The sequence below is a fragment of the Coregonus clupeaformis genome, chromosome 35 (genome assembly GCF_020615455.1).
Source record: "Coregonus clupeaformis isolate EN_2021a chromosome 35, ASM2061545v1, whole genome shotgun sequence".
Taxonomy (NCBI): domain Eukaryota; kingdom Metazoa; phylum Chordata; class Actinopteri; order Salmoniformes; family Salmonidae; genus Coregonus; species Coregonus clupeaformis.
The window spans coordinates 12,636,322-12,650,747 of record NC_059226.1 but is presented as its reverse complement, the minus strand read 5'-3'; the positions used below and the strand labels follow the sequence as shown (position 1 = coordinate 12,650,747).

Sequence of the window (14,426 nt, the reverse complement as noted above, 5' to 3'; positions counted from 1 at the left end):
CATGTTGAGCTAACTATGCCTCTCGGGTTGGCATTGAATAGTTTGCTTTTAGCCTTCTGAAAATGTTGTGAAATAGAAAATATCTGATAGCCAGCACAGAACAGTTTGAGGTTGGCTGGCACGACAGTGTAAAAGGGTATGAATGCAACATATGCCCTCTCTCCTCCCCCCTTCTCTCTTCTTCCCTTCTCATCCTCCCCTCTCTCTTCCTCTCTTCTCTCCTCCTCCCCTCTCTCCTCCCTTCTCGCCTCCTCCCTTCTCTCCTCCTCCTTTTCTCCCTCAGTACTCGTCTCCGATGGTGGATGGGGATGTGACCATGACGCAGCGTCGGCGTTTCACGCGGGTGGAGATGGCCAGGGTCCTGATGGAGAGGAACCAGTACAAGGAGAGACTAATGGAACTACAGGAGGCCGTCCGGTGGACAGAGATGATCAGGTGAGGAGAGGAGAAGGAGGAGTGGGGGGAGGGAGGAGGGGAGTGAGGTGTGAAGGGGAGAGGAACCAGTACAAGGAGAGGCTGATGCAGTAGGCCGTCTGGTGGACAGAGATGATCAGGAGAGGCAGGCCCTGTCTCCTATATTTAGCATGACAATGACCATAGAAGTTGGCAAGACAAACAGATCTGCGACCAGGCTAGGTATATGCTGCTCCCATGCTTTATTCCTGCACAGACATGCCTCTCTCTGTCTCCTCAGGGCATCCAGGGAGAGTCCTCAGATGCAGGAGAAGAAGAAATCCACCATCTGGCAGTTGTGAGTTGTTATCAGCCTAAAGGTGTCAGCATGTTTCAGTTCGGCTGGCGCCTAGTTCGGCTGGAACCGAACAAGTGTGCTCGCATCCTCCCTTAAAAGATCTTCACTTGAAAAATGAGAAAAAAGCGGCAATAGTACTGTTTGTCAATTTTGACGTTTTTGCCGAGGAGATCTTAGTCGTGCAATTTGACATCTAACTAAGATGTTTGGTGCAGTATTTCTCAATGAAACATTTGTGCATGAAAACGAGTTGTCTCTCGTTAAATGACAACAAAGACTTTATAGAAGAATCCCTACTGTTGACCAATCACGACGAAGGGGCGAAGTCCAAAACGATCAAAAACGTCACAAAATGTCGTCATAATATGTGCACAAACTCTTCCAAACTGTTTCGGCTGGGAAGCATGCGGACGCCTTAAGACTGTGTACTGTATGCTTTGTAATGTACAGTTAATGAAATCGTTACTAAACTTTCTGACTGTATCTCCCGCTCTCTTTTCTCTCCTTCCAGTTTCGCCCGTCTGTTCAGTTCCTCGGCCAGTCCTCCACCAGTCAAGCGTCCGTACTACAGCGTCAACATCCACTACAAGTCCCCGTCCCCTGCAGGCTTCCCCCAGAGACGCAGCCACACCATGTGTCAGATCTCCACCTCAAACCGAACCCTGGAGTTCTTCCCAGAAGAGTGAGAGAAAAACACACACCAACCTTTTTTATTTACATTCTTCCCTCCCTGTCGCCGTCCATACCTTCATCCCTCTATCCCTCCACCCCTCTCTCCCTCTGATCGCCCTCCATCTCTGTCCCTCCCTCCTTCCCATCCCTCTATCCCTCCAGCCCTCTCTCCCTCTGATCGCCCTCCATCTCTGTCCCTCCCTCCTTCCCATCCCTCTATCCCTCCACCCCTCTCTCCCTCTGATCGCCCTCCATCTCTGTCCCTCCCTCCTTCCCATCCCTCTATCCCTCCAGCCCTCTCTCCCTCTGATCGCCCTCCATCTCTGTCCCTCTCTCCTTCCCATCCCTCTATCCCTCCAGCCCTCTCTCCCTCTGATCACCCTCCATCTCTGTCCCTCCTTCCTTCCCATCCCTCTATCCCTCCACCCCTCTCTCCCTCTGATCGCCCTCCATCTCTGTCCCTCCCTCCATCCCTCCAGCCCTCTCTCCCTCTGATCGCCCTCCATCTCTGTCCCTCCCTCCTCCCTCTCTCCCTCCCTCTCCTCCCTCCCTCCTCCCTCCCTCCTCCCTCCCTCCTCCCTCCCTCCATCTCTCTCCCTCCCTCCCTCCCTCCCTCCCTCCCTCCCTCCCTCCCTCCCTCCCTCTTATCTCTCCATCCCTACATCCCTTCCTCCCTCCAATCCCTCCCTTGTCCACCCTCTAACATTGTAGAGTTAGTTGTCTATGCATGTGTAGGGGAGAGTTTGGGGTTGCACTGTCGTAAGTGTAATCCTACTGTATGTGTATGTGTGATATAATATTTCCCCATATTTTTGAGGGATATGATAGGCAGAAAAACTTTCCCTCCCATCATATTTTGAATGAGTTAGTAGTGTTCTTGCTTGTGCCATCATGTTAAAGTGCAAAAGGATGTAAGAATGGTTGCTAGTTCAAAGTACTGCTTTGTGCATTGTTCTTAGTGATTAGTGCTGAGTGCAGATCACATATTGTGATTGCTTTTTATTTTGCGCTCTACTCCTGTCTATTGGTGTGTTCTTTTGTTTTCCATTCATTTTCTCATGGCTGTTTAGCTGGCTGTAGCTTAACTGCTTAAAAACACACAATGCTGCTGTAGCTTCTCTCTTTCTTTGCAGCAGCCTGCCGCGCTTGCTAACGCTTCGCTTCTCTCTCTCCGCCTCTCTCTCTCTCTCTCCGCCTTTCTTTCTTTCCCTCCTCCCTCTGTTCTAGACTGGCCAGTAATGGTGTTGCGTCTCTCCTCAGCGACTCTGCGCTGTCGGCTCGTCGTGAGCAGCGCCGGGAACAGTACCGGCAGGTCCGAGAGCACATGCGCCGCGATGACGGCATTATGCAGGCCTGCGGCTGGAGCGTACCGCCACGCTTCAAACAGGTATCGTCTCTCACCCACCTGTCCGTCTGTCCGGCCGGAGTGTTTAGCAAGCATTCAGCGTCCAAATAAAATGCCATCCATGCCATCCCAGCTCTGCAGGTTTTGCTGCGAAGAGACAGAATCATTAGATCATTTGTTTTGGTAATGTCCATATGTAGCTTGTTTTTGGTTGCAGGTCCAGGAATGGCTGAAGAATTGCAACATTTACCTGGAGCTAACTCTGCAAATAGCACTGCTGGGTGATTTGAAAAGTCATAGTCAATCGATCAATAATTTAATAATACTTTTAGCAAAAATGTTTCTTTAATTTACAATCTGTAGAAACTATGATCAATCAATCAAATGTATTTATAAAGCCCTTTTTACATCAGCAGATGTCACAAAGTGCTGTACAGAAACCCATCCTAAAACCTCAAACAGCAAGCAATGCAGATGTAGAAGAAAGGTTCAGAACTTCTGTGAAACAGCACAGTTGAAAAATATATGGCAAATAGAAATAAAAAATGGATGGTGTTAAGAGATAGATGGGAGGGGTTGAGTGGAGCTGAAGGGTGGGACTAAAAACAACAAGATAACTATTGTAAAATATACTTTGTCCGTAAAATGTATATACTGTAGGTTCAGAACTTTTGTGAAACAGCACAGGTAAAAATATATGGCGAATAGAAATCAAACTGGATGGTCTTCAGAGATAGATGGGAGGGGTTGAGGGTAGCTGAAGGATGGGATTAAAAACAAACAAATAACTATTGTAAAATACAAATTTATAAAAACCCGGAAATACCTTATTTACAGAAGTATTCAGACCCTTTGCTATGAGACTCGAAATTGAGCTCAGGATTGTGTCGAGGCACAGATCTACGGAAGGGTACCAAAAAATGCAGCAATGAAGGTCCCCAAGAACACAGTGGCCTACATCATTCTTAAATGGAAGAAGTTTGGATCCACCAAGACTCTTCCTAGAGCTGGCCGCCCGGCCGAACTGAGCAATCGGGGGAGGAAGGGCTTGGTCAGGGAGGTGACCAAGAACACAATGGTCACTCTGACAGAGCTCCAGAGTTCCTCTGTGGAGATGGGAGAACCTTCCAGAAGGACAACCATCTCTGCAGCACTCTACCAATCAGGCCTTTATGGTAGAGTGGCCAGACAGAAGCGACTCCTCAATAAAAGGCACGTTATAGCCTGCTTGGATTTTGCCAAAAGGCACCTAAAGGACTCTCAGACCATGAGAAACAAGATTCTCTGGTCTGATGAAACCAAGATTAAACTCTTTGGCCTGAATGCCAAGCGTCACGTCTGGAGGAAACCAGGCACAGCTCATCACCTGGCCAATACCATCCCTACGGTGAAGCATGGTGGTGGCAGCATCATGCTGTGGGGATGTTTTTCCGCGGCAGGGACTGGGAGACTAGTCAGGATCGAGGGAAAGATGAACAGAGAAAAGTACAGAGAGATCCTTGATGAAAACCTGCTCCAGAGCACTCAGGTCCTCAGACTTGGGCGAAGGTTCACCTTCCAACAGGACAACGACCCTAAGCACACAGCCAAGACAATGCAGGAGTTGCTTCGAGATAAGTCTCTGAATGTTCTTGAGTGGCCCAGCCAGAGCCCGGACTTGAACCCGATCGAACATCTCTGGAGAGACCTGAAAATAGCTGTGCAGCGATGCTCCCCATCCAACCTGACAGAGCTTGAGAGGATCCGCAGAGAAGAATGGGAGAAACTCCCCAAATACAGGTGTGCCAAGCTTGTAGCGTCATACTCAAGAAGAATCGAGGCTGTAATCGCTGCCAAAGGTGCTTCAACAAAGTACTGAGTAAAGGGTCTGAATACTTATGTAAATGTCATATTTCCGTTTTTTATTTATACATTTGCCAAAAATTCTAAAAACCTGTTTTTGCTTTGTCATTATGGGGTATTGTGTGTAGATTAATGAAAAAAATAAATATTGAATCAATTTTAGAATAAGGCTGTAACGTAACAAAATGTGGAAAAAGTGAAGGGGTCTGAATACTTTCCGAATTCACTGTAAGCAGGAAGTAGAAGCCTAAGTGTTGTTGTCCATTTGTTTACTCCAATTAGGGGAGGGGTGGTAGGGTTAGGGTAAAATAATAAAGGAAAAAAAATATATATATTTTTAAAAATATATATATACAGTGGGGAGAACAAGTATTTGATACACTGCCGATTTTGCAGGTTTTCCTACTTACAAAGCATGTAGAGGTCTGTAATTTTTTTATCATAGGTACACTTCAACTGTGAAAGACGGAATCTAAAACAAAAATCCAGAAAATCACATTGTATGATTTTTAAGTAATTAATTTGCATTTTATTGCATGACATAAGTATTTGATACATCAGAAAAGCAGAACTTAATATTTGGTACAGAAACCTTTGTTTGCAATTACAGAGATCATACGTTTCCTGTAGGTCTTGACCAGGTTTGCACACGCTGCAGCCGGGATTTTGGCCCACTCCTCCATACAGACCTTCTCCAGATCATTCAGGTTTCGGGGCTGTCGCTGGGCAATACAGACTTTCAGCTCCCTCCAAAGATTTTCTATTGGGTTCAGGTCTGGAGACTGGCTAGGCCACTCCAGGACCTTGAGATGGTACTTACGGAGCCACTCCTTAGTTGCCCTGGCTATGTGTTTCAGGTCGTTGTCATGCTGGAAGACCCAGCCACGACCCATCTTCAATGCTCTTACTGAGGGAAGGAGGTTGTTGGCCAAGATCTCGCGATACATGGCCCCATCCATCCTCCCCTCAATACGGTGCAGTCGTCCTGTCCCCTTTGCAGAAAAGCATCCCCAAAGAATGATGTTTCCACCACCATGCTTCACGGTTGGGATGGTGTTCTTGGGGTTGTACTCATCCTTCTTCTTCCTCCAAACACGGCGAGTGGAGTTTAGACCAAAAAGCTCTATTTTTGTCTCATCAGACCACATGACCTTCTCCCATTCCTCCTCTGGATCATCCAGATGGTCATTGGCAAACTTCAGACGGGCCTGGACATGCGCTGGCTTGAGCAGGGGGAACTTGCGTGCGCTGCAGGATTTTAATCCATGACGGCGTAGTGTGTTACTAATGGTTTTCTTTGAGACTTTGGTCCCAGCTCTATTCAGGTCATTGACCAGGTCCTGCCGTGTAGTTCTCGGCTGATCCCTCACCTTCCTCATGATCATTGATGCCCCACGAGGTGAGATCTTGCATGGAGCCCCAGACCGAGGGTGATTGACCGTCATCTTGAACTTCTTCCATTTTCTAATAATTGCACCTTCTCACCAAGCCGCTTGCCTATTGTCCTGTAGCCCATCCCAGCCTTGTGCAGGTCTACAATTTTATCCCTGATGTCCTTACACAGCTCTCTGGTCTTGGCCATTGTGGAGAGGTTGGAGTCTGTTTGATTGAGTGTGTGGACAGGTGTCTTTTATACAGGTAACGAGTTCAAACAGGTGCAGTTAATACAGGTAATGAGTGGAGAACAGGAGGGCTTCTTAAAGAAAAACTAACAGGTCTGTGAGAGCCGGAATTATTACTGGTTGGTAGGTGATCAAATACTTATGTCATGCAATAAAATGCAAATTAATTACTTAAAAATCATACAATGTGATTTTCTGAATTTTTGTTTTAGAATCCGTCTCTCACAATTGAAGTGTACCTATGATAAAAAATTACAGACCTCTACATGCTTTGTAAGTAGGAAAACCTGCAAAATCGGCAGTGTATCAAATACTTGTTCTCCCCACTGTATATATGGGGGATTGGAAATGATGCAGACAATTACATTGATGGAAGCTACAATCTATCTGCAATATTAAAGCTGATCTACCCCCTAAATTAAAAAATATCTATATAAATAAAAATGCCATCCATGTAGCACTCACAATACAGCATATAGGGTGGTCTCTCTTACTCTATTTCTCCCATAGACTGGTGCTCAGCTGGACAGTGCACTGGAAGGCCCGCTGAAGAAACAACAGGTAAGTTACACCCACAGAGTCCCTCCCTAACCTAGCATGAGCCGCTCTTAGTTACCCCAAAGACCCGTCACAAGACACATCAACAGACACCACAGTCTGACACAACACCTACTGTTAAAGTCACAGTCTCCTTTTCACCTTATTTATCAGTGGTCCAGGTATCCTCATGACATGGCACAAGTGGGGGGGGGGCTTTCCTCTTTTGTTCTCTATTTTTATTTCACCTTTATTTTTTAGCAGGAGTCCCATTGAGATGTAGGTCTCTCATACAAGGGAGCCCTGCATATACACAATTTATAAATACAACATAATACAAATACAAAATTACAAAACATACTCAAGCGAAACAATCACATTCCTCAGCATAGAGGTCCCCACAATCAACTATTTGAACTGCCCGAGAGGCACCAGTACATCTAGTTGCAGGGAGCTCTGTAGATTGTTCCATATATGGGGTGCAAAGAAACCAAATGCAGATTTAACCAGCTCTGTGGAGACTGAAGGGATCTCAATAGTTAGCCATCCCTGAGACAGGGTTTGGTCATTCGTACATCTAAAGTTTATTAATGACGTTAGGTACGGCGGAAGTTTATTGTTCCCGCAAGCAAGAGGGAGGCCGGTGACATCAGAGGGCACCATCATGCTTATAGAAAAGGACATTCAACAAGCACAGCACTTACACAAATGATTGGCTGAGAGAACTTGATGATAAAAAGATTGTGGGGGCTGTTTTGTTAGACTTCAGTGCGGCTTTTGACATTATCGATCATAGTCTGCTGCTGGAAAAACATATGTGTTATGGCTTTACACCCCCTGCTATAATGTGGATAAAGAGTTACTTGTCTAACAGAACACAGAGGGTGTTCTTTAATGGAAGCCTCTCAAACATAATCCAGGAAGAATCAGGAATTCCCCAGGGCAGCTGTCTAGGCCCCTTGCTTTTTTCCATCTTTACAAACGACATGCCACTGGCTTTGAGTATGGCCAGTGTGTCTATGTATGCGGTTGACTCAACACTATACACATCAGCTACTACAGCAACTGAAATAACTGCAACACTTAAGAAAGAGTTGCAATTAGTTTTGGAATGGGTGGCAAGGAATAAGTTAGTCCTGAATATTTCCATTGTATTTGGGTCAAATCATTCACTAAACCCTAAACCTCAACTACATCTCGTAATGAATAATGTGGAAATTGAGCGAGTTGAGGTGACTAAACTGCTAGGAGTAACCCTGGATTGTAGCCTGTCATGGTCAAAGCATATTGATACAACAGTAGCTAAAATGGGGAGAAGTATGTCCATAATTAAGCGCTGCTCTGCCTTCTTAACAACACTATCAACAAGGCAGGTCCTACAGGCCCTAGTTTTGTCGCACCTAGACTACTGTTCAGTAGTGTGGTCAGGTGCCACAAAGAGGGACTTGGGAAAATTGCAGTTGGCTCAGAACAGGGCAGCACGGCTGGCCCTTTAAAAGTACACGGAGAGCTAACATTGATGACATGCATGTCAGTCTCTCCTGGCTCAGAGTGGAAGAGAGATTGACTTCATCACTGCTTGTTTTTGTGAGAGGTGTTTACGACGAGCTGAATGTAGAGAGCTGTCTTTTGGAATACTGGCACACAGCTCGGACACCCATGCATACCCCACAAGACATGCCACCAGAGGTCTCTTCACAGTCCCCAAGTCCAGAACAGACTATGGGAGGCGCACAGTACTACATAGAGCCATGACTACATGGAACTCTATTCCATATCAGGTAACTGATGCAAGCAGTAGAATCAGATTTAAAAAAAACAGGTAAAAATACACCTTGTGGAACAGCGGGGACTGTGAAGAGACACACACACAGGCACATACACACATACTCACTCTACACACACGTACACATGGATGTTGTATTGTAAATATGTTATAGTGGAGTAGTGGCCTGAGGGAACACACTAAATGTATTGGGTTAAGTGTTATGAAATATAATGTCATGTAATATTTTAAATTGTATATAACTGCTTTAATGTTGCAGGACCCCAGGAAGAGTAGCTGCTGCCTTGGCAGGGATCCTTAATAAATACAAATACAAATACAAATCAGACCAACTTCTTAAATGGCCCACTACATGAAGTTTGCCCTTTTTTTTGCTCAAAACATATTTTTGTTACCTTAAGTGTGTGGTCTAAGGCACTGCATCGCAGTACTAGCTGTGCCACTAGAGATCCTGGTTCGAATCCAGGCTCTGTCGTAGCCGGCCGCGACTGGGAGACCCATGGGGCGGCGTACAATTGGCCCAGCGTCGTCCAGGGTAGGGGAGGGAATGGCCGGCAGGGATGTAGCTCAGTTGGTAGAGCATGGCGTTTGCAACGCCAGGGTTGTGGGTTCGATTCCCACGGGGGGTATGCACTCACTAACTGTAAGTCGCTCTGGATAAGAGCGTCTGCTAAATGACTAAAATGTAAAAATGTATATTACTGTATTAAGACTAGGGATATTGTTTTTCAGCAGGAAAAGTAAAAGAATAGCTGGAGTACGTCTTTCAGCCCCTTAAGCCTTGTCCCAAGACACACATCAACAGACACCACACAGTCTGATACAGCTAACTGACGCAATGACCCTGTCCCTCATGCATGTGAACAGACGCCACTCAACCTACTGATAGAATATCTACCTAAAACCCAAAAGCTCTGTCCCCACAATACACACGACACTTACCTCTAACCCAACACACATCAACAGATGCCACACAGTCTGACACAACACCTCCCTCTAACCCCAAAACCCTGTCCCCAAGGAGACACACATCAACAGACACCACACAATCTGACATAAGTTATTGACACAATGCCCCTGTCCCTCAGTCATGTTAACAGACACCCCACAACTTGCTGACACTGTCCCTCTGCTAAATCAACCTACCTCCAACCTCAAACCTCTTCCCCAAGAGACATCAGAAATGTCAAAAGTGTGGTTATACGGCTATATGAATACAGCAATGTGGGTTTGATTGAATTGAGTGGTAGTGGGACTTCAATTGGAGGTCTTGGAGCAGTTTTGTGATTGGAGGCTTTGTCTGTCTGTCTTCTCCCAGGCCAATGAGAAGGAGGACATCCGCATGAAGAATGTCCCTGTTCCTGTCTACTGTCGCCCCCTAGTGGAGAAGGACCCCAACAGGAAGGTAAACAAACAAACAAAGATGTACTTGGTTAAAGCCACAATCTGCAATATTTACCGCTGTTCAATCAATCGTCATGTTAATTCATTATATATATATATATATATATATATATATATACCCATTGATTCTTGAAGAGTATTACTTATAAATGCTTCAAATGCTTATAAATCATAACCAAAAAGTTGTTTTACTCCAATGTTAACGATGTGTGTAAACAAACTCTGTGTAGTTGTGGTGTGCGGCGGGCGTGGACCTGACGGGATGGAAGACGTGCACTCAGGAAGTGATGATAGTAAAGGCTGCCCCCGGCAACGGGGTTAAGAATCCTCTAGCCATAGAGGAGGGAGAGGGAGGAGACGGCAAGAGCAGCCACAGCTCACCAGAGAAGAGACAGGTACTGTCTGGATTTCTATCTCTTGATCTATATGGTTTGTTAGTTAATTTAGCTATTTGTTTTAGTTTGAAAATATACTTATTGCCACTTCTTCCGTTTCTCTCCCCCACCTCTCCCTCCTTTCTCTGTCCCTCCCCCTTTCCTTCCCCCAGTCTAAGGAGCTCCATGAAACAGACACTATGAGCAGCAGAGTCTGGATCCTGACCAGTACCCACTCGGCCAGCAAGGTGTTAAATAATACTTTTTTGAATCTAATAATTTCATTGTAAGTTGTATTTCAGCTTGTTGCTGCCGTTTGTACAATTTGAAAAATAATGAAAAAACATTATTATCATTATCATCATCAAGGTGGTCATCATTGATGCCAACCAGCCCGGCTCGTTGGTCGACCAGTTCTACGTCTGCAATGCCCACGTGCTCTGCATCTCCAGCGTGCCAGGTTAGCGGTCAAACCATAACACGACCACATAAAGTAGCATTCCCCACCTGGATCAAATCTACCGCAACATGACCATAGTATTCAACTACCATAACACAGTTACTGACCACCCAGACCCCACGTTCTCTGCATCTCCAGCGTGCCAGGTCTACCGCAACTTGACAATTTAGCACCCTACTACCATAATAACACAACCAGATCTACTACCACAACATGACCACATACAGTAGCACTCACCATCTGGACCAAATCTACTGCAATTTGACCACTTAGTAATCTACTGCTATAATAACATGACTAACGACCACCTATCCTACACCCTATCTATTAATGCAACACGACCATATAGCACTCTCCACCTGAACCAAATCTACTACCATAACATGATCATAGTATTCAGATCAAATCAACATAATATTCGGAATGTATTCAGAGCACTTGACTTTTCCACATTTTGTTACATTACAGCCTTATTCTAAAATTGATTAAATAGTTTTTGTCCCTCATCAATCTACACACATTACTCCATAATGACAAAGCAAAAACAGGTTTTTAGACATTAGACATTTTTACACACGTTTTCAGACCCTTTACTCAGTACTTTGTTGAAGCACCTTTGGCAGCAATTACAGCCTCGAGTCTTCTTGGGTATGACGCTACAAGCTTGGCACACCTGTATTTGGGGAGTTTCTCCCATTCTTCTCTGCAGGTCCTCTCAAGCTCTGTCAGGTTGGATGGGTAGCGTCGCTGCACAGCTAGTTTCAGGTCTCTCCAGAGATGTTTGATCGGGTTCAAGTCCAGGCTCTGGCTGGGCCACCCAAGGACATTCAGAAACTTGTCCTGAAGCCACTCCTGCGTTGTCTTGGCTGTGTGCTTAGGGTCGTTGTCCTGTTGGAAGGTGAACCTTCGCCCCAGTCTGAAGTCCTGAGCACTCTGGAGCAGGTTTTCATCAAGGATCTCTCTGTACTTTGCTCCGTTCATCTTTCCCTCGAGCCTAACTAGTCCCAGTCCCTGCCGCTAAAAAACATCCCCACAGCATGATGCTGCCACCACCATGCATCACCGTAGGGATGGTGCCAGGTTTCCTCCACACATTCAGGCCAAAGAGTTCAATCTTGGTTTCATCAGACCAGATAATCTTGTTTCTCATGGTCTGAGAGTTATTTCTCCACAGAGGAACTCCGAAGCTCTGTCATAGTGACCATCAGGTTCTTGGTCACCTCCCTGACCAAGGCCCTTCTCCCCCGATTGCTCAGTTTGGCCGGGCGGCCAGCTCTAGGAAAAGTCTTGGTGGTTCCAAACTTCTTCCATTTAAGAATGATGGAGGCCACTGTGTTCGTGGGAACCTTCAATGCTGCAGAAATGTTTTGGTACCCTTCCCCAGATCTGTGCCTCGACACAATCCTGTCTCTGAACTCTAAGGACAATTCCTTCGACCTCATGGCTTGTTTTTTGCTCTGACATGCACTGTCAACTGTGGGACCTTACATAGACAGGTGTGTGCCTTTCCAAATCATGTCCAATCAATTGAATTTACAACAGGTGGACTCCAATCAAGTTGTAGAAACATCTCAAGGATGATCAATGGAAACAGGATGCACCTGAGCTCAGTTTCGAGTCTCATAGCAAAGGGTCTGAATACTTATGTAAATAAGGTATTTCTGTTTTCGCTTTGTCATTATGTGGTATTGTGTGAATAAGGCTCTAGCGTAACAAAATATGGAAAAACGGAAAGGGTCTGAATACTTTCCGAATGCACTGTAATTCCACATCTACTGAACTAGAATCACCTCTAACGTTTGTGTTTTTCTGTGTTTGCATATGTGCGTGTCTATGTGTGCGTTTCTGTGTGTCTGTCTGCAGCGGCCAGTGAGAGTGACTACCCGGCGGGTGAGATCGTGCTGGACTCTGGGGAGGGTGGTGGTGGTGAGGAGACAGGCGGGGTGGAGGGCATGCTAGCAGGCATCACCCTGGTGGGCTGTGCCACCAACTGTAGCGTGGTCCGCAGCAACTGCTCCTCGCGCACCGACACACCCATACTGGACCGGGGACAAGGTGAGAAACTCAGATATTTGTTGATGTTGATGTGTGCCTTCAGAAAGTATTCATATCCCTTGACTTATTCCACATTTTGTTGTGTTACAGCCTGAATTCAAAAAGGATTAAATAGATTTTTTTTCTCACCCATCTACACACAATAACCCATAATGACAAAGTGAAAACATGTTTTTAGAAATGTTAGCAAATTAATTGAAAATGAAATACAGAAATATCTCATTTACATAAGTATTCACACCCATGGGTCAATACTTTGTAGAAGATCCTTTATCAGCGATATCTGTTTGGGTTTTTTGCGGTCAATTTGCAGTCTACAAATTATTCATAATTATGTTCCGGCCCCCTGACCATCCACTCAAGAAAAAATCGGCCCGCGGCTGAATCTAGTTGATGATCCCTGCTGTACAGGCTTACTTATTTTTCCTCTGTCAATTAGGTTAGTATTCTGGAGTAACGACAATGTGGTTGATCCATCCTCAGTTTTCTCCTATCATTGCCATTAAACTCTAACTGTTTTAAAGTGACATTTACATAATTTAGTAGACGCTCTTATCCAGAGCGACTTACATTGGCTTCATGGTGAAATCCCTGAGCGGTTTCCTTCCTCTCCGGCAACTGAGTTAGGAAGGACGCCTTTGTAGTGACTGGGTGTATTTTAATTAATAACTTCACCATGTTCAAAGGGATATTCAATGTCTGCTTTTTATTTAATTTTTTTAAATCTACCAATAGGTGCTTTGGAAAACCTCCCTGGTCTTTGTGATTGAATCTGTGTTTGAGATTCAATGCTCGACTGAGGGACCTCACAGATTGTAATTGTATGTGTGGGGAGATGAGGTAGTCATAAAAAAATCATGTTATACACTATTATTGCACACAGAGTCCATGCAACTTATTGTGTGACTTGTTAAGCAAGTTACTCATGAACATATTTAGGCTTGCCTTAACAAAGGGGTGTGAATACTTTCTGAAGACACTGTACATTACACTGTGTATGTATCATCAAGCTTGCAATGAAAAAATATAGGCTTTAATTGTGGCACTTTCAAAGTTGACACCAAGTGCTGAAATGTCTCTCCCTGTGACCCTGTCCCCCCCCCCAGCCCCTGTCAGTGGGAAGCTGCACCCAGCCCAGTCAGTTGAAGAGTTATAAGTATAGTTAATAGGCCTTCACATGTTTTTTAAATTCCAATATGATATCGATAGTAAATAAAACAAATTTCAACTGATATCGATAGGGACTTTCCATATTAGTGCCCATCTCTAGTTAATAGGTATAGTTGGTATAGTTATAGTAGTATATAGGGTATAATGTCTCTCCCTGTGTCCCTGTCGCCTCAGCCCCCATGGCTCCACCACTCAGTGGGAAGCTGCACCCAGCCCAGTCAGCAGAGGAGGCCACAGAGGCTACAGAGGTGGCTGAGCCGGCCGCCAACGAGACAGACGACACCTTGGGACCTCCAGGGCCCTTCATGGAGCACGTCTTCACAGACCCCCAGCCTCCAGTGGTTGATGCTGGCCAATACGACCGGTAAGACACACGATTTGACCAGATTTGAATTGCTAGTAGTTGTA

The 14,426-nt window shown here is 45.3% G+C and overlaps 1 protein-coding gene across 12 annotated transcripts in view; it reads left to right on the top strand.

Moving 5' to 3' along the window:
• Nucleotides 1-14,426, top strand: part of LOC121550276 (C-Jun-amino-terminal kinase-interacting protein 3-like) — a 75,606-nt gene that overhangs the window by 53,319 nt on the left and 7,861 nt on the right. For 7 of the 12 annotated variants that reach the window (XM_045210817.1, XM_045210822.1, XM_045210821.1 and 4 more), the window contains 11 exons: nt 284-435; nt 695-751; nt 1,263-1,433; nt 2,651-2,810; nt 6,743-6,793; nt 9,874-9,960; nt 10,190-10,354; nt 10,507-10,581; nt 10,703-10,793; nt 12,657-12,848; nt 14,193-14,382. In XM_045210817.1, coding sequence (XP_045066752.1) covers nt 284-435; nt 695-751; nt 1,263-1,433; nt 2,651-2,810; nt 6,743-6,793; nt 9,874-9,960; nt 10,190-10,354; nt 10,507-10,581; nt 10,703-10,793; nt 12,657-12,848; nt 14,193-14,382 — 1,391 coding nt within the window. The remainder of the gene's footprint in view (nt 1-283; nt 436-694; nt 752-1,262; nt 1,434-2,650; nt 2,811-6,742; nt 6,794-9,873; nt 9,961-10,189; nt 10,355-10,506; nt 10,582-10,702; nt 10,794-12,656; nt 12,849-14,192; nt 14,383-14,426) is intronic. The other 5 variants (XM_045210828.1, XM_041862465.2, XM_045210825.1 and 2 more) reach the window with 1 other exon arrangement.